At 40.6% G+C, this 27051-nt stretch overlaps 1 protein-coding gene across 11 annotated transcripts in view; it reads left to right on the forward strand.

Annotated features, from left to right (window-relative positions):
* RP1 (RP1 axonemal microtubule associated) overlaps positions 1-27051 on the forward strand; it is a 314354-nt gene that overhangs the window by 248082 nt on the left and 39221 nt on the right. For all 11 annotated transcript variants that reach the window (XM_039527284.1, XM_039527282.1, XM_039527283.1 and 8 more), the window contains 5 exons: positions 1022-1173; positions 11936-12188; positions 15286-15521; positions 21478-21604; positions 23415-23563. In XM_039527284.1, coding sequence (XP_039383218.1) covers positions 1022-1173; positions 11936-12188; positions 15286-15521; positions 21478-21604; positions 23415-23563 — 917 coding nt within the window. The remainder of the gene's footprint in view (positions 1-1021; positions 1174-11935; positions 12189-15285; positions 15522-21477; positions 21605-23414; positions 23564-27051) is intronic.

The following is a 27051-nucleotide window of genomic DNA, read 5'->3' on the forward strand; positions in this document are numbered from 1 at the left end:
ATATTTAAAATGCACAGTAAAGTGATGATTGAAAATTTTGTGGACAAAGAAAAGATTGATGGCTTTATATTTAGCACCAAAAAAAAGGCTGAAATTCTGGCCAAACCAGAGATGTGCCTCAATATTTTTATGTTTGTGTTGTCATCTAATTGATATGATGTAGGAACAGGAATACACACATAAAATTTAATATGAATGTGATTTTAAAACTCTGGTAAGATCTTCTTTTGCTTTAGGTGTATTTTATACAGTATTTGCCAGAAAAAACTCTAATTCACTAAACATTATAATCAAAAGACAACTTCATCCAAACATTAAAAACTGTTTCCTTTCCCTTCCAGTACAAAGCTGGACTGTATGTAGAATTAGACGATGGGAGTATATTACAGCATTTAGTTCTACACAGAGTTATCACAACCTTGGATAAAAAAATGTTCTTGTCATGCTGCTAAGGAAAAATCATGCCAGATGATAATTACTGTCTGTAGTGAATTATATTAATACATATCGATGTAAATAGTTAAGCCACTCCCCCAGACCAAATTAATTGTAGTGGCAACAGTTATCTATCTGACAGGTTAAAATGGAATGCAGCTAACCAAGAACAAAGAGTGGGATATTTTAATTGTCAATCTTTTATATTTATTTCATAAAATGTTGCTGTAGTGAGCAAGTTCTAACTGGAATTAAGCTGTGTATTTATTATAAAGAGAACTCGGGCCTCATCCAAAGCCCATAGTGAGTGGCTTTCAACTCACTTCAGTGGACATTGGATCAGGCTTTCAATAACTAAGATTTTTTTTTCTCTTTTGAATATGAACATGAGCACTGACATTCCATTTATAACACTGAAACATGCCATTGAGAAGCAGTTAGCAATCTGTATTAAAATTGGATGGAAAATGTAGGTACATGAAGGAGGATCAATTAATAATCATTTTATCCCGTAGTCTTTCAGATTAATTATTTACTTGGCATAGATTTTTTAGTAATGTTTTCTTTTATTTATTTTTCATGGCAGAAGTTCTTTACTCAGTCAGTGTTCACACAGGAACATTACCTGCATCAGGAACTGATTCAGATGTCTTTATTACAATATTTGGAGAGAATGGAGACTCCTGCAAAAGAAAACTTAGGCATTCTAGGTCACATGCAAGTTTTGAAAGAGGTCAGGTTAGTATGGATTTTTTTATGCATTTTTTCTCTCTCTCTCTTTTGTATTGTCATCTTCCAAATCCTGTCTTCTTTCTGAAGATTCAGTACAAGCTTGAGGCATAAACCAGTTCTGTGGTGTACATAGGAACTTGTCATAGTCTATTCTGGAAATCTAAAGGCACAACAAGAACCTTAGTGAGGATACTATGTTGAGCCAGCGGAAGCTGCAAATCAACCCCAGTCACTTGCTAAGAACAGATATTTTAGATCAATTTAGATGCCAGTAATAAAAAGCAGTTTAAAAACAATGGATTCACAGCAAAATATGATAGCAGCTGAAGATGAACCATAGGAAGGAGGCTAGGATTCTCCTCTACCAGTTAAAATGTCTATACAAGGTGTTAACCTATATTTAGAAACCGCTTAACTGAAATGTGTTAGTTATGTGTTGGTTTAGTTAGGGCCACTAAGGTCTTACATATGCTGAGAAAATGCATCATGTCAGAAAAATATATTAACATGTTTTAACTAACACAATATAAAAAATTGCTGTTACCAAGGGAAAAAGTTAATACCTAATCTTTATGAAGGTCAAATACATCACCCATCAAAAGAAAAAGATTGAAGGCAGAAAAAAAATTGTAAAAATTCCCAGACAGAATCATGACAGTGTATCCCAGTTTGAAGCCTGTGACTAAATAATCAATGTGACCATCAGTATAGGTTGTATCAGAAATGAGAACTTTTTCCCTCAAATGTCCATTCCCTGACAACAATAATCTTTCCCATTTTATTTCTTTTCCCCTACAAAAGTCAATTTTGCAGAGGGAAAATGGTGTGATTTCTCAATGAAATTAGCTAATTTCCTCTGAGGTAAATTTACAAAACTTCGGGATTTTTTGGGGGAGTAGACTATTACCCTCTTCACTGTGATAAACTGTTTGTTTTAGAGAAATTGGTAACATTTGGGCCTGGATTCAATTATTTGCAAGCATCTTAACATTTGCAGTTAAAAAACTGAGATGTGAAAGTACTTGCAGGCAAACTCATGTAGGTTGAGAAATTTCTGACAAAATGTTAGTGTCCTCTGGAGAGGTCATCTCAGAGGTGAGTCAATTTGTCAATGGCTCGTCTCCTTCCAGTCTTAGGCCTAGGCATCCTCAGCGGAAATTGCGGCTGTTGTCTTCTTCCCAGCTGCCAGAGACACACAGACCCTCAGCATACCTCTGAAAACCAAGAGGCACTCTAAGTTTGTACTGCTGATGAGGAAGAAGGGCAAATTACAAACATAGACCCTGGTGCTCCAAAGAGTTGACATCAGTGGAGCTACTCACAGTGTGTAAAGTTAAGCAGCTGCCAAAGTCTTTGCAGGATTGGGGCCTCTGGAGCAGATGCACATTAGAATACATTACATTTGGTAAGGAAGGGACTTCCAAAAGTGCCCAGTTATTGCTCTGTAAGTGGGAGACCTTTTCAATACTTTTACGGGAGGGAGAAGAGCAAAGAGTTCTGAGTTGAGTAAATCTGGTAAAGAAAGGAGAGGACGTGAAAATGAACACAGAGCAGTAGATCAAAGAGGAATTTAGGAGACTGAAATGGATGAGAAGACACACTGAGGGAATAAGATGTGTGCGAAATAGAAGCAGAAGGGAAGAGAATATGGCAGAGGTAGGGAAGCGAAGGAACATGTATAAAGTTAAGGACATGTCTCACATGTGAGAGGTGAGTATTGATGAGGAAATTTAACAGAAAAACTGTTCTGCACATGATTACTACGGCTACAGGACAGCAATGCCTCCTTTATTTTCAAACAATATTTGTTGGTTACATACTTCACTGTTTAATCTGCTTTTTAGTAGTAAAATGTATTTGTAACTATACCAATTGTCACATCATATATGAAAATATTTGCTATGTGAGATGCAAAATTATTTTCTTAAAGAACACACATATTAAATTGAAATATTGTGCTAATTTCAATCAGTGCTAAACAAGATAATTCAAATGCAGTCCCTCTTTGGGGGAGATGCTGAGCACCTGTCTCTGCTGTATACTATAATTCCTCTGACATCATTCCCAATGACATCAATGCCATTGACTCCATATTAATTTCATAATCCAGTTTGAAATTGCTGTTCTTTTCTTTTTTAAACCCTGTCTACAAGCCCCATCACAGATTCTGTCCCTGTATCCCCCTTACCGCTTCTTTTGTCTGTCTAGAACCAGACTCCTCTCCTCCACCTTCAAAATCCCAGGGCTGGGCCTGCACTATGAATGGCGTCTTCTATACAAACTGTATTGCAAAGCTCTTTATAGAGTTTAATAATAATTACTATATTAAAATAAAAATATCAGTGAGTGAGAGAAACTTCTTGAGGCAATAGAGAAAATATATTTTTGGCTAAGATTTGAAGGAGATGGAGAATCCATGAGATGGGAAGGCTATTCCATATTGCATTTTCCTGCAATGGAGAAAGTTCTTGCAACAACAGTGGTTGGTGATCTTATGTGAAAGAAAAGAAAGGAGGCCAGTTCTAAAGCAATGAAAGAAGCAGAGAGGGTAGTCAGGAAAACAAGATCTAGATGGTATTCTGAAGAAAGGGTCCTGTGATCTGGTTTTTTGGACAGTTTTGAATTGGATCACAAGATGGATTTGGAACAGATGGTTGTGTTTAGTCAAGTTCAGTTTGTACGTCAGATGGCACGCAGCAGGATTCTGCACCTACTGGAGTTTGGAGGACTGGGACTTGGGGCAATCATATGAAAAAGTACTGCAATACAGAGGAGATGAAAGTATAACCCACTGTTAAGTGTGTGTGCTACATTTCCCCCTCTGGGATGGATCTAGCACCCAGTTAGAGGACTTAGTCCTTTAGCTCAAGCTATAGAAGATGTTCCTTTCCATTTTGGAGGTTATTGACTCAGTCCCTCCTGATGACCAAGATGATTATTGTTACAGAAGCAGGGATGAGGTGTCAATAACAAGACAGGAAACAAGCAAAATGAAGAACACAAGAAATACAGAAAATATAAAGTTTAAGAAAGTTTGAAGATGAAAAAAGAAGGAAGGAAGGAGGAAAGGAGGATAATAAGAGAGGACAAGAGGACTGAGAGGCTGAGGAAAACTGAAGGGAAAAGGGAAAAGATCTTCTCTGAGATCTGAAGGAAGAAGAGAGAATAATAGATAAGACTAGACAGAGACAACAGCAGACAGGTTACAGAGATGAGATTTGGAACTTCTTGATGCATTTCTGCCACAGATTGGAGGAACAGTTGGAGAAATGGAGAGATGGGTGGTGAGTCAGTCATCACAGCACAGTCAGCAGAGTGTCAGACTAGACTGACGGTCAGCAGCCCAGTCATCCAGTCCAGTCCAGTGGTCACAGTCCCTCCAGCCTCCTGTTGTCAGCATATGTATAAGTGTATACAGTAGCATAAGCATAAGAAAAAGAGAGAAGAAGAAAGGATCAGAAGGATTATGGATAAAGAGGGAGGAGAAGGGGAGGAGAGAGAACAGAGGAGAGGAAATAGAGAAGGAAGTTTAGTAAAACAGAAATAGAGGAAAGAAAAGAAATGAGAATGAGAAAGAGAAAAGTGGAGGGGGGAGAATTGACAAAATTTTGTTGGGACTTTTTTTTTTTTGTGGGGGAAGGGTTTTGGGGAGGGGGGGGGGGGGGAGGGGGGGGTTGGGGGAGGGGGGCTTACTTGTTATCAGGGAGGAGAAATTGGTTGATTTGGTGGTGAAATTGAATTGAAGATGAATGATGAAAGTGATGATGATTTCATTAATTCTGGAAAAAAGAGGAAGAGAGCAGAAGAGAAAAAAAAACAGAGCACTTTAGAAAAAAAAGAGAAAAGAAGGGTAGAAGAAAAGAGAAGAAAATCCAAAGTGAAAAGAGAAAGAGCAGCAGAGCAAAGATTCAAAGAGACAATATTAAAGGTACATCAAACAAACAAAGGCAAGAAGAAAAAAGAAAAAGAAATACAAGAATCAAAAATATTGCATCACATGCTGCAAATCAAACTTGAAAAAAATCAGTAAAAAAAAACAAAAAAATAAAAAAAAAAAAAACAAAAAAACAAACCAAAAGTGTAAGTAAAAGAAACAAAAACAAAAAAAACAAGAAGAACAAACAAAAACATAAAAAAAAAGAAAAATAAAATAAAAGCAATAAGAGACAATACAGATAATAAGAAGAAGAGAAAGAAGAAGGAGAGAAAAGGAGAAAGAAGAGTAAGAAGGACTTATAGAGAATAAGATGGGAAAGCAGACTGCTGTTGATAGACTCTTTACTTTGCTTTTGCTTTTGTGACAGATGCTTTACTTGATGATGCTTAATAACATAATATATATTTATTAAATTAATATTAATAAAAAAAAAAAACAAAGAAGAAAGAGAAGTAGGAGAACAGGTTGTAGATATATGTTGAAGAAATTTAAAGAGGTTCAAGAAGATTTCACAGGGAGAATCTACAACAGATATCTGAGGAAACAATCTAAGAACCATTAGCAATTATCTTTGATGGAGGATGGAGGAGAGGAGCAGAGAAGAGCAAAGCACAAGGGCAACACAAAAAATAGGAAGAAAAAGAAAAAGAGAGAAGGGAGTTATAAGCCAGTCAACCTGACATTGATATCTGGAAAGATACTGGTACAAATTATTAAACAATCAATTCATAAGATACTAGAGTTATAAGAAATTATAAGAAATAAAATCAATAGAAAAGATAAGAGCCAAAACCACCCAAACAACTTCAACTTTGCTTTTCTCTTTGCCAGGCTTGGGTGGATGGAAACAGTACATGTGAGTACATGATGAAGTACATTTGATGTATTGACAGTTTACACAGACAACATGACATTCATACTAAAACAAAGGGTGGAAATGATTACAACAAAAAAACATAAAAAAATTAAAAATAATTGAAACTATACAATACCTGGGAATTATTCTGCCTTCTTGCCTAAAGAAAATTTATAAACATTACAACAACATAGAGGTGAGCCTCAAAAACAAAATAAAAAGAATTTAGGTAAGTGGTCAATAGGATAATATATTATTAGTCTAGGATAGATAGATAACAACATAGCTCTGCCATCCCCTGTGTGATTGCTCCCCTGCTAGGACTGGATGGACTGGATGACTGGATATAGACTCTCCTCTTCATCTTCTCTTTCATCTTCTGCATCTGGCACTGTCAAGTCAGAGGTCTGGGACAGGATACTGGGCCAGATGGAACATTGATTCTTATGGCCATTTTCACATTGATCTGTTTATATGGACATCACAGGTGAAACAGTGGGAGGCGGGGCGGGTAAAAAAAAAAAAAAAAAAAAAAAAAAAAAAAAAAACAAAACAAACAAACACACACACGCCGCTGGCATGCCCCATGCTCCCGCCTGCCTGCCCCTTCTCCCTCCTCCTCCGCTCTCTGCCACAGCGCGCTGAAGCCAGCTGATCAGATGAGGGAGGGAGGGGGAGAGGGAGGGGGCATGCTTGGGAAAGGCTGGGCCAGGAGGGGGGGGTGGGGGGGGGGGGGGGGGGCGGGGGGGGGGGAGTGGGGGGTGGGGGGAGAGGGCAGGGGGCGGGGGGGGGGGGGGGGGGAAATGGGGGGGGGGGGGGGGAAGGGGGGGGGGGGATGAGCTCTCTCGGCTCCTCCGCCTGGTGAGGAGAGAAAAAAAATATTGGGATTTGCTGCCTGACGACCGGAGGGAGGCAGGACGGACAAACAACAAAATATTGGGGGGACAGTAAAAAAAAAAATGTCTGGTGTCCCTATATTATATTATGTCATTGGAGAGATCAGACAAAATGTTTTCCTCAAGCTCTGAATTTCAATTCAAAACAGTCAGGGCCAAGGGAAGATTTTATTAGGGAGTGAGAAGTGGCACATTTTTAAAGAACTGGGGAAGATACTACAGGAAAAGCAGTTAATAATCATAATATCATATTGCCTCTATATAAATCCATGGTATGCCCACACCTCGAATATTGCGTACAGATGTTGTCACCCCATCTCAAAAAAGATATATTGGAATTGGGAAAGGTTCAGAAAAGGGCAACAAAAATTATTAGGGGTATAGAACAGCTTCTGCATGAGGCGACTGGGACTTTTCAGCTTGGAAAAGAGGTGACTAAGGGGGGATATGATAGAGGTTCTATAAAATCATGAGTGGTATAGAGAAAGTAAATAGGGAAGTGTTATTTACTCCTTCTCATAATACAAGAAGCAGTAAGAGAGCAGTATGACTACTCAGAGCTCTGGTATGAAACTGCAGAAAACCAGAGAGTCTCTGGATTAAGTTTAGAAGTGTGAGCAACAAGGGTGATGTTGTGGTGGGAGTCTGCTATAGACCACCAGACCAGGGGGAGGAGGTGGACGAGGCTTTCTTCCGGCAACTAACAGAAGTTACTAGCTCGCAGGCCCTGGTTCTCATGAGAGACTTTAATCACCCTGATATATGCTGGGAGAGCAATACAGTGGTACACAGACAATCCAGGAAGTTTTTGGAAAGTGTAGGAGACAATTTCCTGGTGCAAGTGCTGGAGGAACCAACTAGGGGCAGAGCTCATCTTGACCTGCTGCTCACAAACTGGGAAGAATTAGTAGGGGAAGGAAAAGTGTATGGGACCCTGGGAGGCAGTGACCATGAGATGGTCGAGTTCAGGATCCTGACCCAAGGAAGAAAGGAGAGCAGCAGAATACAGACCCTGGTCTTCAGAAAAGCAAACTTTGACTCCCTGAGGGAACTGATGGACGGGATCCCCTGGGAGAATAACATGAGGGGGAAAGGAGTCCAGGAGAGCTGGCTGTAATTTAAATAATCCTTATTGAAGTTGCAGGAACAAACCATCCCGTTGTGTAGAAAGAATAGTAAATATGGCAGGCGACCAGCTTGGCTTAACAGTGAAATCCTTGCTGATCTTAAATGCAAAAAAGAAGCTTATAAGAAGTGGAAGATTGGACAAATGACCAGGGAGGAGTATAAAAATATTGCTCAGGCATGCAGGAGTGAAATCAGGAAGGCCAAATCACACTTGGAGTTGCAGCTAGCAAAAAATGTTAAGAGTAACAAGAAGGGTTTCTTCAGGTATGTTAGCAACAAGAAGGAAGTCAAGGAAAGTGTGAGCCCCTTACTGAATGAGGGAGGCAACCTAGTGACAGAGGATGTGGAAAAAGCTAATGTGCTCAATGCTTTTTTTGCCTGTCTTCATGAACAAGGTCAGCTCCCAGTCTGCTGCACTGGGCAGCACAGCATGGGGAGGAGATGACCAGCCCTATGTGGAGAAAGAAGTGGAACGGGACTATTTAGAAAAGCTGGATGAGCACAAATCCATGGGGCCGGATGCCGAGCATCTGAGGGTGCTAAAGGAATTAGTGGATGTGATTGCAGAGCCATTGGCCATTATCTTTAAAAAAATCATGGCAATCGGGAGAGGTCCCGGATGACTGGAAAAAGGCTAATGTAGTGTCATCTTTAAAAAAGGGAAGAAGGAAGATCCAGGGAACTACAGGCCAGTCAGCCTCACCTCAGTCCCTGGAAAAATCATGGAGCAAAGGAATAAATTCTGAAGCACTTAGAGGAGAGGAAAGTGATCAGGAACAATCAGCATAGATTCACCAAGGGCAAGTCATGCCTGACTAACCTAATTGCCTTCTATGAGGAGATAACTGGGTCTGTGGATGTGGGGAAATCAGTGGATGTGTTATTTCTTGACTTTAGCAAAGCTTTTGATATGGTCTCCCACAGTATTCTTGCCAGCAAGTTAAAGAAGTATGGGCTGGATTAATGGACTATAAGGTGGATAGAAAGCTGGCTAGATCATTGGGCTCAATGGGTAGTGATCAATGGCTCCATGTCTAGTTGGCAGCCGGTATCAAGCAGAGTGCCCCAAGGGTCGGTCCTGGGACTGGTTTTGTTCAATATCTTCATTAATGATCTGGAGGATGGTGTCGACTGCACTCTCAGCAAGTTTGCAGGTGACACTAAACTGAGAGGAGTGGTAGATACACTAGAGGATAGGGATAGGATACAGAGGGACCTAGACAAATTAGAGGATTGAGCCAAAAGAAACCTGATGAGGTTCAACAAGGACAAGTGCAGAGTCCTTCTCTTAGGATGGAAGAATCCCATGCACTGCTACAGACTAGGGACCGAATGGCTAGGCAGCAGTTCTGCAGAAAGGACCTAAGGGTTATAGTGGATGAGAAGCTGGATATGAGTTGACAGTGTGCCCTGAAGGCTAACGGCATTTTGGGCTGTATAAGTAGGGGCATTGCCAGCAGATCGAGCGACGTGATCATTCCCCTCTATTCAACATTGGTGAGGCCTCATCTGGAGTACTGTGTCCAGTTTTGGGCCCCACGCTACAAGGAGGATGTGGAAAAATTGGAAAGAGTCCAGCGGAGGGCAACAAAAATGATTAGGGGGCTGGAGCACATGACTTATGAGGAGAGGCTGGGGGAACTGGGATTGATTAGTCTGCAGAAGAGAAGAATGAGGGGGGATTTGATAGCTGCTTTCAACTACCTGAAAGGGGGTTCCAAAGAGAATGGATCTAGACTGTTCTCAGTGGTACCAGATGACACAACAAGGAGTAATGGTCTCAAGTTGCAGTGGGGGAGGTTTAGGTTGGATATTAGGAAAAACTTTTTCACTAGGAGGGTGGTGACGTACTGGAATGGGTTACCTAGGGAAGTGGTGGAATCTCCTTCCTTAGAGGTTTTTAAGGTCAGGCTTGGCAAACCCTGGCTGGGATGATTTAGTTGGGAATTGGTCCTGCTTTGAGCAGGGGGTTGGACTAGATGACCTCCTGAGGTCCCTTCCAACCCTGATATTCTATGACTCTATGAAAAGAGAATGGTTTGAAAGACGCAGCAAGGATGCACCTTTAGAAATGAAGATTGAGGAATAGTCTTCTGTAAAATGCAAAGGAATTAAATGAGCTACTGGTAACAAATTCCTATTATTACTGCATGGTAAAATAAGTTAAACCAATTGAATTAAACTGCAGAAAGTAAGGCTAGTTTATATTTATGTAAGTAATTATCTTTCTAACTAACTGATCTCACTGGTTTAATGGGTTAAATGAGTGGGAAATTGTCATTTTGCCTAGCTAAAACTGAATCTAAATCAGGCAAGCTAATTTAAAGAAAATGATTTTGGTTTTCATCAATTACACTTCCAGTGAAATGTATAATACAGATCTGAATGTCTTTACACAGATTAAAAACTAAAATAACAAAAAAGAAGGATAATGACATAAGACAAAAGTATATTCTTGCTAATGCTGAGGAAGTGGGTAATTTAATGCATTATGATGATAATTCATTGATTAACAATCAGTGATTGTGACCACTGTTGTCTAATGACTATGAATTATTGTCCCAAAGAATGAAGCTAATGATAGGTCTACATCTGAAAAGAGTTAGCAGTGAAGAAACATGAATATTACCAGCACAGGCTAGTTTCTGTAAGTTAAAGATGATATACACTGACAAAAAAAATTGTCTTGAAACTGCAAAAAAATACAATTTTAAAATGATTTAATGCTCCCAATAAAAGTTATTTAAATGTTCGTCTCAGCTAACTCCTATTTTAAGCTTTTTATGCATTACACTAAGGGCTATAGTTTGCCTTGGTAACTGTTTGGGGAAGATCAAGGATATGTCAAGGCAAAAATGTCAAAAGTCCTAAAAACTGCGGTAGGAATAACAACTGATGTTTCCTCTTTCTGAGCACATTGTAGTGAATAATCCCTCGCTCACAGGAGCATGGATTAGCTGGGCTATTTTTTTTTAAAATCATCTCTCCCTTTCATGTTTTCTGGTCTTCCTGGTGGTGCAGTGGTTGGCAACAAGTAAAATTATAGCGTCTGTTTCTGGTTTTTTTAATGACACCCGCACACATGCCCAAATATCCACCCTCCCACTCACGTTCTCTCACAGAACACATTCATTCTCTTGCTCACATAATTTATTCATCCCATCATGCACTTGTGCAGCTGCCATTTAGTTTTTGTTTACTGGTAGCTGTAGCAATATTTTAACAGATGTCCATTTACACCTAAAGAGCTCATCTCTTCTCATTTGCCTGCATGAACAGCCTTAGTTATACTTCTGCTGTCTGTGTCGTCTTTCATTTGCACAGTCATAAAAGCATCACTATTTCTGTCTGATGGTGTTGTAATGTGGCTTTTTCTCCCTTCTGGAAGCTAAGAAGTCTTATGGTCTACAAGGCTTTGAAACATTTTAAGAATAAAAGGCCTAATTTAAGATAAAGTTCTGTTTAATTGGTGCATCCTAGTACTGGCCTCTGTCACTCCCTCAGCCTCCATGGAGTTCCATTTGGGTGGTGTGGGGAGGGTTGACCTGGAGTGGGAGGACTGGGCCAGCAACACTCCTGGGTCTTTTGCAAGCAAATTAATGCTTCTCTCTTTCTCACCACCCAAGGGAGGAGCACCCCAGGGTGAGGGTCACTAGTGTTAGATTCTCTGTTCCTTGCAACCCAGGGGATGGACTCTCTGGGTAGGGACTGGGAAAATATACATACTCAAGGATCCAAATATTTCCTTTATAATAACACCTCCAAATGTCAACATCAGCCTATTAGGCATATCAGTTTAATTCCCCATCCTTCTGTTGGGCCACCAGCAAAACCGAGTGATTTAATATGGAGACAAATCCATTTTACCCAACACAACCTTGCTAAATATATTTTAATAATAACTGGTGTTATTAAGTATATGCAATTCACTGTGACTTGTTTTCCGATCAGGTTAATAGCTTCAGTGTGAGAGCTGTAGACCTTGGAATGTTAATCAAAGTGCTAGTTGAACACAATAATATGGGTTATGGAGCTGGATGGTACCTGGACCGAATCACCATCCAAGAATCAGGCAAGAGTGACTGCCAATATGTATTCTCATGCCAGCAATGGTTAGACAGCGGAGTTGGTGATGGACGGATGGAACGAGATTTGAGACTTCTTGGAAAAGTGAGAAATGAGAGATTGGCAGGAAACATTCAGGGTGAGATGCAAAATCATCAAAACACATTCAAGCTTCTAATTTGATTGTATTTTATGTTTATTTTCCCAGGATGAGTCAGTTGAGACTTAATATACAATACAAGTTTATTCTGAATAGCTTCTTTTACACAAACTGTATCCCCAGCACTGTACAAAGTTGGTAAATACAGTTACAGTGTTAAAAGAAAAAATAATAGCACAAAGAAGGAGATTAAGAAGTATATGCTATTCAGCAAATATGTTGTCAGATGAAATTTGAAAATAGATGTTGAGTTGATGAGGCAGAAAGAAAGTAGGTTGTTCCATATGTCAGGAAATGCAGAGCAGAAGGCTCTTGCAACACTGACATGTGAAGAGACATGAAACATTTCTTTTAGAACATAGTGTTTTTACCATATGCATATATGTTTGTCATTGGCTTTGCTTTTGTTTGGATTGTATTTTCATTTGAAAGGTACGTCTGTGGTACCAATTCTCAATGGTATTTAGCTTAGGGATCAATGGAACCCAGAATTCTATTCAGAATTTGAAATGAACAGAAGACGAAACTTCAGAAAGAATTTGGACACTGAAAACATTTTAAGCCTTTAACCCTTTGTCACGATAACACTGTATCTGGCTCTCTCCTATAATCTCTTTTGTAAGGGAGTAAAATATTAATCTGGGTCCATTTATGGCATCTGAACCACAAATGACAGACAAGACTCCATGCCCAGACCTGGACATCAGAAATTGCATTCAAAACAGGGGCGGCTCTAGGGCTTTTGCCGCCCAAAGCACGGCAGGCAGGCTGCCTCCGGCGGTTTGCCTGCGGAGGGTCCGCTGGTCCCGCGGCTTCAGCGGACCTCCCGCAGGCATGCCTGCCGGAGGTCCTCCGAAGCCACAGGACCTGCGGACCCTCCACAGGCAAGCCGCCGGAGGCAGCCTGCCTGCTGCCCTCGTGGCGCCGGCAGAGTGCCCCCCGCAGCTTGCCGCCCCAAGCACGCACTTGGCGTGCTGGGGCCTGGAGCCGCCCCAATTCAAAAACAGCAATATTTTAATAGAACGTTACTTTATACACATGCTATGACCTATAGATGTTCCATTTTATGCTCTGAGTATTTTGTGTACATTAGCTGTGTTTTTATAGGCATAGGAAGAAAAATGTACATCCTTCAGTCTGAGCTGCATGTTCTTGGTACAGTAGGCAGATTTCTGTTATAATTTAAGGGAACATTGGAACATCAGAGAAATGTTGCTGCAGCAACAGAAGCTCAGAATAGCTTGGAAACATGAGTGTAGGACCAGCAGTTACAAACACTGACCTCCTAAACCTCAGTGAATCCATCAATATATAGTTGCCATTTTTAACATAAGAAGGACCTGCCTTCTTGCCCTCAGAATGTAACATTATCCCCCCAAATCCAGATTGAGAATTACCAATCATTCCCAAGGTTCATGACAAGTAACATTCAGTATTTTAATAACCATAAAGTCTAAAAACAATATTCCATGTGCCAGTGGAGATGTAGGAAATTTTCATTTAACTTTCATTCACTTTTCATTGCTATCTTTGGTTTAATTTATTTGTAGCTTTGATAAAGTTGCCTGTATCAGCCTTCAAATCACAACATCTTGATTTATAGAAAAGCTACTTTAGATAATTTTAAGAATGCATTAAAGCTAATTTTCTCTTTCACTGAAGTGTGTACATTTGAACTCATGGGAGCTGATCCTTGGGTGGTATAACTGATCTAGCTCCATTTACATCTATATACATATATAGATATAGATATAGTCATAGCTCCATTGATGTCAATAGAACTATGATAAATTACACCGGCTCAGGATTTATCCTATAGTGTTAAGGCTGCCTAGTCTGGCTTTCAGGGAAATTCTGAGAATAAAAACAGGAAATCAATGACTGAATTATTTTCAGCAAAGTATCTTTTATTTTACAATAAAAATGATTTTAAATGGTTCAATCCATACTCTAGCTCACTGGGCATATAAAGAGCCAAATTAAAAAAGTAATTAAATAAATACTCAGTAGTGGGCCAGCCCAGGTGACCAAAAAGTTCTTCAAAAGTCACGCTTATTGTCATAGAAATTGTGACCATGACAAACATACAGCCTTAAGCCTTGACCCAGCAATGCACTCGCTAGCATGTGGTGTCCCATTGATGTCAGTTGGACTCCCCATAAGGATGCCGTTTGGGGACTTAATTACAAACATTGAACAAGTTAATTCAAACCAAATGGTGGTGTCTCAAATTAAAGTAAAATTTTAGTGTTAACTTTGAACCTATGGTGTCTCATCCTGCATTCCCTCTGCACCCAAAACTGATGTTGATTTCAGTGGGAGTTTTGAGTGTGTAAGGCTACCCCTTTGGTTTGAAAAGTAATTACTATTCCTTTTCAATATCCAGTGAAATCTTCCAGTTCTTTTATATCTCTTGTTTCAGCTACTGTTTTGAGTGTTTTCTATAGCCTCAATTCAGGAAAGTACATGCTCAAGTCCATCACTATTTAGGACAGCACTTATACTTAACTATATGTTACACACATGCTTATATGCTGTCCTGAATACAGATGATTTCCTGAATAGGGGCCATAATTAGGATTCTCAGTATGAACAACACATCTGTTAAAATCTGATCAATGGAACTGCTGAACCCAAAAGACCATGATTTCTTCAAATTGGAGACCAACTAATATGACCACCTTGTGGAAGAAAGACTTGACGTACTGTGGTGCCCTAAATAAAAATGTCAAATTTGGAGCAAAGGGGTGTTTCTCAGTGGCCTCTGGTGAATGAACATACCTACCAAATTTCAAGAATCTAGTTTAAGTGGGTACTTGAACAGTTGAAATCCAGTGAAAAAGATTGATAATTGGTAGTCTCTAGTAGAAAGGTCAAAGCTCTAATCTAGGATTTCTGTGTGTACTCAGTGTATAATAATGAATGAGTTTAACAAATTTAAAGATTCTGGTTAAATGGGAAAATGAAAGTCAATTGTTGGTCATTCACTCACCCACCGTGTTACAAGCATCTGTACTATATTGGATATTAAGTGCAGTTAATGAATTAATTATTTTTTACTGATTTGTTTCACTAGGGACTTGGGATGTCATTGTTACAACTAGTGATGCTTCAAGCATGAGCCCTAAAATGTCTTTAACTATTTGTGGTGAAAAAGGTACAAGTATTCCAGTCTTATTTCCCAAAGGATCCCTTAAAAAGGCTGAGATTTGTCAGACATCAGTGGAACTAGATAAGAAATTCACCTCTATATGCAAAGTTCGCTTGGAAATAGAAGATGCCGGAAATGGAGAGATCTGGCATTGTCATGAGGTAAAAACTACTAAAGCAAGCCCAGATCTTTTTATTTTATTTTATTTTATTTTTAAGTTCTGTTCTTTTCATAACACTGGTCTACAATTTTTGAGAAGTCGTCTGCTTCAGAGATAAAATGTGCTATTTATTATGTATTTTGATGTGCTGAATTCAGATATGACAATTAAAACAACTGATTGGCTACTGTTTCTAAGATATTTAAGTTTTTACATTTTATGTCTATGTATATTGTGTAGATAGTAGAGTTTTAATCATAAATTGTAAACCTTGGTCTTTTCATGTGTTTATGGTTGCTTTACATGATAATATTTCACCTGTCCTGTTTATGTAACACTGTAAAAATCAGAAAAAGGGTTATATAACTAAAATTTATTATGACACAAAAGGCAAAAAACTATTATGTACATAGTTTAGTCCTATTCAGTGTCTACTCGGCGCTTCTTGGCTTGTCTCTTGTATTCATTAAATGGAGCATCTCTTGTCACTGTCCAGCAATAGTCTGCAAGCATTGATGGGCTCCATTTGCCTTGATAGTGTTTCTCCATTGTTGCAATGTCCTGGTGAAATCGCTCGCCGTGCTCGTCGCTCACTGCTCTGCAGTTCGGTGGAAAAAAATCTAGATGAGAGTGCAAAAAATGTATCTTTAGTGACATGTTGCAACCAAGACTTTTGTATGCCTTGAGGAGGTATTCCACCAACAACCTGTAGTTGTCTGCCTTGTTGTTTCCGAGAAAATTTATTGCCACTAACTGGAAGGCTTTCCATGCCGTCTTTTCCTTGCCACGCAGTGCATGGTCAAATGCATCATCTCGAAGAAGTTCACGAATCTGAGGACCAACAAAGACACCTTCCTTTATCTTAGCTTCACTTAACCTTGGAAATTTTCCACAGAGGTACTTGAAAGCTGCTTGTGTTTTGTCAATGGCCTTGACAAAGTTCTTCATCAGACCCAGCTTGATGTGTAAGGGTGGTAACAAAATCTTCCTTGATTCAACAAGTGGTGGATGCTGAACACTTTTCCTCCCAGGCTCCAATGACTGTCGGAGTGGCCAATCTTTCTTGATGTAGTGGGAATCTCTTGCACGACTATCCCATTCGCAGAGAAAACAGCAGTACTTTGTGTATCCAGTCTGCAGACCAAGCAAGAGAGCAACATCCTTCAAATCGCCACAAAGCTGCCACTGACGTTGGTCATAGTTTATGCACCTCAAAAGTTGTTTCATGTTGTCATAGGTTTCCTTCATATGGACTGCATGACCAACTGGAATTGATGGCAAAAAACATTGCCATTATGCAGTAAAACAGCTTTAAGACTCGTCTTCGATGAATCAATGAACAGTCTCCACTCATCTGGATCGTGAACGATGTTGAGGGCTGCCATCACATCATCGATGTTGTTACAGGCTACAAGATCACCTTCCATGAAGAAGAATGGGACAAGATCCTTTTGACGGTCACGGAACATGGAAACCCTAACATCACCTGCCAGGAGATTCCACTGCTGTAGTCTGGAGCCCAACAGCTCTGCCTTACTCTTGGGTAGTTCCAAATCCCTGACAAGGTCATTCAGTTCACCTTGTGTTATGAGGTGTGGTTCAGAGGAGGAGGATGGGAGAAAATGTGGGTCCTGTGACATTGATGGTTCAGGACCAGAAGTTTCATCCTCTTCCTCTTCCTCTTCTGACTCAAGTGAGAATGATTCTGGTGCATCAGGAACCGGCAGTCCTTCTCCGTGGGGTACTGGGCGTATAGCTGATGGAATGTTTGGATAATGCACAGTGCACTTTTTCTTCTTTGACACACCTTTCCCAACTGGAGGCACCATGCAGAAGTAACAATTGCTGGTATGATCTGTTGGCTCTCTCCAAATCATTGGCACTGCAAAAGGCATAGATTTCCTTTTCCTGTTCAACCACTGGCGAAGATTTGTTGCAGCATATGTGTGGGGCCCACCTCTTGTCCTGATCTCCAATTTTGCAGCCAAAATAAAGATGATAGGAGGCTTTCTTAACCATAGTGGTTATACTGCACTTTTGTGATGCAAAAGTCACTTCACCACAAACATAGCAGAAGTTATCTGCACTGTTCACACAAGTACGAGGCATCTCTGCTCACTTTGGCTAAACAGAAATGTGTCCCTTTTGCAAAATCAAACACTGACAAATAAGAGAGCATGACACTGTATGATTTCTAGAGCTGATATAGGGCAATTTGTTCAGCAGAGTGATGTAAGCTTCGTTATGATTGCATCATCCATGACTTCTAGGAATAACATGATGCAATTCATATCATGTATGATGCAATACCAGCTTCAGATTGCATCATTCATTGTTTTGCCTAAAAAGTAAGTACTGTCCATACCCAGTCATAGATTTATTCATAGATCCAGTCAAAGATGTATTTTAGTCATTTCTGGTTTAAATTGAGATCCCTTCCCTTTATAACTCACTTATCCTCCGCTATTCCCAAGTCAAGGGTCGTATATACTGACCCAATAGCATATCTTGAAAACTAGAGCCAATCAACAATTTTAAGCATCATTTTCGTTCTCAGTGACCCAGAATTAGTAAAGTTTGACTACATTTATTTCAGAAGCATTTTGGCTGTAGAGCAGTGTACAGTTGTTGTTTCCAGAAGTAGCTTCCAGTTACGTTCAAAATTACATAACATTTCTTATTTACAAAGCAAGTAGATCTGCTAACTGTATTGGTGCAGTGATTTCACAATGTGCTCAAAACATTTTTTATTAGAATATGTTTGAACAACAAAAATTCTGTAAACTTAAGTTGAATTTCTGGAGCGCAGCTAACAGAGGTGCCGTAGTCTATAGCTTTTCCAGTGCTATCTTTTCATAACTATTGCCACTGTCATAAATGGCAGTGTTTACATAATTTCAAATTGGCTATTACATGTTATGGACCTATGATCCAAGACCACTAATGAAGTGAGACACTGGAAATGCCTTTTGACAAAAATATCTGCCATTAAAGTTGGCATCCTAGAAAAAGAAATGAATAGCAAAAGTGACAATCTTTCCTCTGATGTCTAAGATGCTGAAGCTAAAAACCTCACATCACATCAAAATTGCTGTGGCACTACACTGCACAGAAAAGATACTTATCAACTCTAGCTGGAAAAATAAAAGGAAGTGTATAAGAAAGAATCCCTCCACTTTCAGTTTTCATTATTCCTTAGTCCATGAATATTTGTGTTTCATTTTCATTACAAAATTAAGTGGGAAAATGTTACTTCTCAGTCTAAATATGCGATGTTAAGCTGCAGGATGAAGCACCTGACATTTATCTGCTAGGCCAGTTGTTAATTTCATCTTTTTTTCCATATGAAATATTCATCTAGTAACTCTGTTGATAAAGTTATAACTGCCTTTGGAAGATTATAAAACATGGTGGATCACAATGGAAATTTGTGCGTTGAGAATAGAAACTTGGTAATTACAAACAGTGATATCCATTAGCATGCTTTACTTCATTAAGTCATGGCAGTGACTCAAAGCTCAGTTAGAAGGAGCTCACTACCATTTATATGGATAATGAGACTATACACAGTTACGTTAGGTATGATTAAAAATACAAAGGGCATAAGCAAAGTGATAGCTGTCTGGGATTAGAAAGGATTTCCCTTCCCTTAAGGATGGGTTTTGCCATCATACTCCCATTGCAGGCAGGGCCGGCTCTAGGCACCAGCCCTCCAAGCATGTGCTTGGGGCGGCACTTTCACTCCGCACCGCCACCCCCTTTTTTTTTTTCTTGGAGTGGCAAAAAGCCAGTCGCTCTGTCAGTGTGCGAGCCGGGATCTGCACTCCCTGCCCAGCCCGGCGGTGCCCTGCACAGCCCACTTGGGCAGGGAAACGCCGCGCCACCCTGGGGAGACTCAGAGCGGCAGCAGCAGCAGGACCCCTCCTCCCTCCCTGCATCCCAGGTCCCACTTCCATCCCTCCCTGGCTCCTCAGACACTCTGGGAGCCCCTCTCACCACCGCAACCCAGGCTTGGCTCCAGGGCCTGAGCTGCGGCGGTGGCGAGAGGGGCTTCCGGAGTGTGTGAGGATCCAGGGAGGAAGGGAAGTGGGGTCCCTTGGAGCTGAGCCCGGGCTGCAGCGGCGAGGGGCTCCCAGAGTGTGTGAGGAGGTGAGCGGCCGGCTGGGCTCATCGGTGCTGAGCAGGTAGCCCCGCAGCCGGAGATCCTCGCCTTCCTGCCCGCCGGGGCTGGGCCAAGGCGCGGTGAGGCTGAAGAGCAGCAGGTGGGGGGTTCTCCAGGTCCTCGGCTGCCAGCATGTCGGGGGTGAGGGCGGTGAGCACGAACTGATCCACCTCGGCCACCAGCAGCACCGCGAAGCCCAGGGAGAGTGCCGTGTTCTCCGTGCCGCCCCGCAGCTGCACCACCACCTGGAAGTACTCCCGCTCCGTGCCACCCAGCAGCTCCACCTGCATGGGGATGGAGTTGCAGCTGGGCCAGGGCTCGGCTGCCATGTGCTGGTAGCGGATCCCACGTTTGGGGGTGGGGAGCCCAGTGCTGGGGCGGCAGGGGGTGTGGGTGGGGGCAGAGAGAGAGCCCAGTGCTGGGGCAGCAGGGGGGGGGGCACTGGTGGGTGAGTGGGGGGGGAGCCCAGGGCTGGGGTGGGAGGCAGCCAAACATTTTTTTGCTTGGGGTGGCAAAAAACCTAGAGCCAGCCCTGATTGCAGGAATGTTTGAATCTTCATGTGAGGCATCTAGTACTGGCTATTATGAGAGACAGGATATTAGTCTAGTTCGACCACTGTCTGATCCAGTACGATAGTTCCTGTGTTTCTATTGCTGTTTATTTAAATTATACAAGACTGGACTTCACAGTCTTTTGCCCTCACAATACAGGGAAATGTCAGGAGCTTCATTTTGCTGTTTAACATTGGGACTGAGAATTAAAGTCTCCCCATCATTGTTGTAATTAAAAGCACTAACAAATAATTTTGTTTATGTTTTTGAATAAACTGTCTCACATCACTCTAACACAATATCCAGTACAAGAAATAACTATAATAGATGCCTCATTCTGGAGGAAGTATTAACCAAAATACAAGAACAGTTTTTATTCTTCCCACTTCTTGAAGAAGGAAAGCACAGTAAGTGAGGTCTGACTTTCAAGAAACTTTTCAGACATACAGACATCAGTATGAAAGAGAGAATTCTCTTTAGTTTAACTCTGTACCAGAGCCTACATTTCATTTTGTAATCTTTTCAATCACATCATGGAAAATATAGCAGTCCTTTGAAGGCCTACATAATGATGCCACATACCTATGATTTTTGCTAACCAAAGACATTGAGCTTAGTGATTGAAGTATTTGGTCATTTTTTTAAAGGTAGTGAGGTAGATAATATAGAAATTAAAGATTAGGCCATTTTTTTAATCTCCTAGTCAAAACACAATTATTCTGTATATTTTCAAGTGCTTTTTCCAGTCTAGCTTTAAATGACTCAGTGGAACTTCTGTTACTTACCATGGGTGGCTATTCCGCAATCTAATAGCCCTCATTGTTAAAGATTGTTTCTAAAATTCAATCTACAGTTTTCTTTGTTCACTATCATCCCTTTATTTCTTTTATACAATAATTCACAGAGATTCAATACATTAATTAACAAATATTCTTAAGATCATGTGATTCAGAATGTACTGATGTGCTAGATTTCTGCATTTTCATTTTTTCCCAGAATTTCCTAAATAGATTTTTTTTTCAACTACAGTTTTGACAGGATCTTAATGACAATTCGCTACCTTTCCTTCTCCTGTCTTGTTAAAGACCTGCTTCAAAAGGCCAGTTTAGAATAATAGTATTCATCTTTTTCTCTAATGAGTATCATGCCTCTTTAAGTTACAGATTATCTATCTATCACAGTTTACATGAGAACCCTAGAACACAGATACTGAGATTGGCTTATGTTCTTTTTGTATGTGCAGGTGAAACTTCAACACAGAAAAACTAAAGAAATTCTAGTATTTCCATTTCTTCGGAACTTTGCAGATGCTGAAGGATGCACAGTGGCTGAACTTCCAGTTCTCACAGCTGGTTTTCATTTTTCCACAGGTTTGTTACTTGACAAAAACACTGAAGATTTGCTCGAGTATCATGGCTGAGATTTTCAAAGCAATGCAAGTGATTTCAACATACATTTCCATTCATTTTAATGGGTTAATGTAGCTAAATCCTCTGCACTGCTTTGAAACTCAGTCCATTTATTTATTGGTGCCTTTTGTTTTCTGAGTATGATTAATTCCAGTTTCTAATACAAAGAAGTGCAGAACCTGAGCACTGAAAAGATTAAAAATCTTGTGAGTGGCACTCATTTGAGTTCTTTTTTATCTTGACAATATTACTTTGTTTCCCTCCCCAAACAAAAAAGGAAATTCCAAGGGAAATTATTCTTGGTGCTGCAGTTTCAGATAAGGAGAAGTTATGTAGTACCTCACACAAGATGCATGTATTCTTGTGCTCCTAGGAATTTAAGGCCTTCCTCATTTATGATACAGTTACCAAGTTTCCCCAGAAACTTTCTACTGTGATTTGTGCCTCTCTCACCTCAAGACTAGATTTTTGTAATGTGCTTTGCTTTGAGCCTAAACCCATACATAAAAGAAGCTAGTGCAGAAAACGGTATCTTAAGTAGGTACCTGGACTTAAGGACATTACCTCAATGCTCCTTCAGCTGCATTGACTTCCTGTATTTCCTGGGTGGAGCTTAAGGTATTAGGTTATAATCTATCAGTCCTAAATGGTCTGTGACCATCCTGCTTGAGAGATCACCTTTCTCCATCAGCCCTATAGCCATAGTTAATATCAGTGAAGGCATTCTTGCCAGAGCTCCCTTGATATAAAATTGAGGAAGCTATTGACAGGATATTCTCTATGAGAGCGACTTGACTTTGAAATTCTTTCCCCTGAACTCTTGCTCCAAAGTAGCACAAATGTGTTGGCTTTTGGGGGATGCTGCACAGCTCATCTTTTTAAAGGATTTTTTGGTGTGAGCGACGTTGCCTGAGTGGTAATGTTAGGCAGGAAGTGATGTTTTTTCCATAATTTTGATCCCTTTGTGTTCCAGGGGTCTTATTGGCTCCTGCTATCAGTAGAGTGGCTACTTGTGGTTTTGTCTTTGGGCCAGATCCTCAGCCCTTACCAAATGCCTTTTGCATTGTTCTAGTGACACAAAAAAGAGCACTTAAAACTACATTAACCAAAACAGCCAAAGATTCCTCAGTTGAAGGGGAATGAGGGGGAGTTGGCTAGAAGTAGGGGAACGGGACAGGAACATACAGTGCTCCTCCAGATCCTTGGCTGGCAGCACATTCCCTAAGGGATGACTGAAACCGGGGCAATTTAAAGCAGCCCTGGGGGTACTCTGGGTTATGCAGGGGTGCATTTTGACCAGTGGCCAAGGTTCAAAGGAAGTGTAAAGGTTTCCTCCTCTCTCACTCCCTAAGCTGTGCTAAGTATGGGTTCAGCAAAGCTCAGGATGGAGCCTTTTCTGTTTAGTTGTGGTTCTGAATGATTATTAAGGTCACCTAGAGTTTATACATACATAAATAAATACATAAATAAATAGCTTGTTTTTTCCCAGGAGTGTTATGATTGCTGTTTTAGAGTGATCAGTATTGATCTATTCCCTTTTACTCTCATTCTTTTTCCAACTCAATTTTTTTTCGATTGTAAATTATAATTACATTGGGTTTTTATTTTAATTACAGTGTAGTTTTAAAAATGATACCATTTTGCACAGCACTTTGATCAATTTGGCTAGGAATGCTCCAGAAATAAAAGTATAATCATAATATATATTAAAATAAATGTATTTCATAAATGTCCAAGCGTCAATACTTCTTTCTTTTCCCCCACATAACAGTAAAAGAGTATGTTCTGTACATTACTACGGCTGCATCCTTGGAGTCAGGAACAGATGCAGATGTGTATGTCACTCTACGAGGGCTCTTGGGAGACACAGGAAGAAGAAAATTGACAAGGAAAGGAGAGGATCTTTTCACCAAGGGAAAGGTGTGGTTATCATTTCTAAAGGATCTATTGCTCTTCTTTGGCCTGATCCAAGTCTGATTGACTTGATTGAGAGTTGGATAGGGCTTCTGGTTTCTAGCTTGTGATGTCTTGTGGCTTTTACAACATGTGGGCGCAGGCACACACAGATATAAATATTACACACAATAGAACTCCATTAAAAACATTATTAAGATTGCAAAGTCAAGCACTCAAAAATTAGGAAACACCAGAATTAAGGTTATCTATGCAACCTTAATTTGGCTGCTTGTGCATATGCATTATGATATAGACTTTAATTACAAGCCACTCAGTCTCATGGATATTTGCTGATAGCAGAGGAATGGTGAGACTCAGAAATAACGTGTTCCACTCCAGGCTATGAAAGGAAACATGCCTGTGGGGTCAAGACCCTTCTGCCCCATTCCTGGCCAAGTGGGCACAGATGCTTTTGTCCATTCCCTGCAAGTGTGACCCCTTCTGCCCCATCCCTTCTAACTTGTCCCTGTTCCAATACTGGCTCTTTCCCGTCCTTTGCTCCTCATCCCTGTCCCATTCTCCTCACCTAGTCGGTCCCAGTTTCCACTCCTCAGACTTTTCATCCCAGTCTCTTTGCCCAGCAAGTCCTAATCTCACTCTACACACTCACTGCACAAGTCCTAGTCTCCTACCTTTACTCCTTATGCCCAGTCTCATTGTCCAGCCAGTTGCAGCCCCCCTTCTGCCTCCTCATCAAATCTGCCCTTCTCCCCAACTCTAACCTCCAGTCACCCCTTCCCATATCTACATTCCCCATCCCAGCTGGTGCTCCCAATTTCCCTTCCTGACTTTCTCATCCAATCTCAGTGTCATCATCCTCAAGTTCCATGTCCCAATCTCTTTGCTCAGCCAGTCCCAGGCCCTCCCCCCCCCCAGCATCCTGGTCCTCATCAAATGAGTCTGTCCTCCCCAGGGGTGAAAGTGAGCCAGGTTGGGCCAGTACTCCGTACCGGTAAGAACCTGCCACAGCAGTGCTTTAATGTCCCTGCCCCTTTTACCTCCCCTGTTGGCAGCTCTGCCGGTAGGGTCCGTACCAGCAGGGCTGCCAACGGGGAGAGGGAAGGGGTGTGATGGGCAGCAACGTTAAAGCACTGCCATAGCCTTCCTTTGTCCTCCTCCACCCCCTTTTATAGCTTTGGCACAAGGTGGGAATCTTTTGTCTCTTTGGGTCCCCACTCCTCCTTCTAAATGGAAAAGTACCAGATTTAAGATGGATTCCAGTATCATGTGATATGGTCACATGTCACTGTAAGACCCCTAGTCTCCATTCTTCCTGTTGGCCCACAGGTACACAGGAAGGCTTGCAGGTAAATAAACCATTTACAGCCAATTGTCCTAGTCAATGGGAGCCATCAAATTCTAAACCACCATGAACGGCCCGCACTTTGCATAATTACAACAGGACTGCAGAGTTATACTTCATATTTCTAACTTCAGATACAAGAATGATACATGCATACAAATAGAAAGAACATATTCAGTAGTTTATAACCTTTGTTATGATACCTTACAAGAGACCTTTTTCATAAGGCATGTTTCAGTTACATCATATTTACACTCATAAGCATATTTCCATAAAGCATATGGAGTTCAACATCACACACACCATGATGTGTTCATCATCAGATCCTTTTATGTTCTGCAAGGTATGGCTGAGATATATTTAAATAAGGTGTTTTACTCTCAGGGCCACCTAGTGGCTGAACAGTATAATACAGTTTAACATTTCATTACATCTCCCGCTTTCAGTTCTACAATCCCACCATTTACAATATTTGCACTATCATGCTGTCTTTGAAGTTCAGTACATATCAGTCTGTTAGGTTCTCTAACGGTTTTCTAATTACACAACCTGAATCCATAACAACTTGGTCAGCTAGCTGTCCATTAGTTGCAATGACTGGCCACAGTTGGTTTGGAATCTGTGAGTCATCGTCATCTTGTTCTGCATCTGCCGTCGGTAGAGTTTGCTCTATTGATCATTCTTTCTGAGCAGCAAACTGTAGATGTCCAAAATTAGAACAGTAGTTGGCTGGATTCTATCCAGTAGCTGCTATTGGTGTTGATCTGTAACTCAGAGGAGCAAGGAAGGGATCTTTCTACTATAAGATTTTCTTGGCTGTCTGTACAGCTCTCTGATCCTCTCCGTTTATTGAGAGTAATGTGGGCTGCTACTATATAATCAAAATTATATTTCATTCACAATAATTGAAATTCTGCTGCAGTGAATTGTGGTCCATAGTCTATCACTAGTTGCGCTGGAAAACCAAAGTGAGCAAAAGTGCACTTCAGTTTCTCCATAACACTGCAATATGTTGTGTCTTAAAAATACATTATTTCTATGTTCCTGGGAAAATAGTCCACGACGACAAGGTAATGATGTCTTCTGATTTTGCATAAATCTGCAACTTGTCTCTTCCAAGGTCTGTCTGTTGTTGTTAAAGATTCTTTGTGTTGCTCTATTAGTTCTGCAACATTCACATTCAGATACTTTATTCTTTATGTCTTTGCTTATGCCCAGTCAGCACACATCGGTACCGGGCAAATTAGTCGAAACAATAGTTAAAAATAAAATTGTCAGACACATAGAAAAACATAAACTGTTGAGCAATAGTCAACATGGTTTCTATAAAGGGAAATGGTGTCTTACTAATCTATTAGAGTTCTTTGAAGGGGCCAACGTGGACATAGTATACTTAGATTTCCAGAAAGCCTTTGACAAGGTCCCTCACCAAAGGCTCTTACGTAAATTAAGCTGTCATGGGATAAAAGGGAAGGTCTTTTCATGGATTGAGAACTGGTTAAAAGACAGGGAACAAAGTGTAGGAATTAATGGTAAATTCTCAGAATGGAGAGGAGTAACTAGTGGTGTTCCCCAAGGGTCAGTCCTAGGACCAATCCTATTCAATTTATTCATAAATGATCTGGAGAAAGGGGTAAACAGTGAGGTGGTAAAGTTTGCAGATGATACTAAACTACTCAAGATAGTTAAGACCAAAGCAGATTGTGAAGAACTTCAGAAAGATCTCACAAAACTAAGTGATTGGGCAACAAAATGGCAAATGAAATTTAATGTGGATAAATGTAAAGTAATGCACATAGGAAAAAATAACCCCAACTATACATACAATATGATGGGGGCTAATTTAGCTATAACGAGTCAGGAAAAAGATCTTGGAGTCATTGTAGATAGTTCTCTGAAGATGTCCACGCAGTGTGCAGAGGCGGTCAAAAAAGCAAACAGAATGTTAGGAATCATTAAAAAGGGGATAGAGAATAAGACTGAGAATATATTATTGCCCTTATATAAATCCATGGTACGTCCACATCTCAAATACTGTGTACAGATGTGGTCTCCTCACCTCAAAAAAGATATTCTAGCACTAGAAAAGGTTCAGAAAAGGGCAACTAAAATGATTAGGGGTTTGGAGAGGGTCCCATACGAGGAAAGA

The sequence above is a fragment of the Mauremys reevesii genome, linkage group 2, assembly GCF_016161935.1.
Source record: "Mauremys reevesii isolate NIE-2019 linkage group 2, ASM1616193v1, whole genome shotgun sequence".
In the NCBI taxonomy this organism is placed as follows: Eukaryota; Metazoa; Chordata; order Testudines; family Geoemydidae; genus Mauremys; species Mauremys reevesii.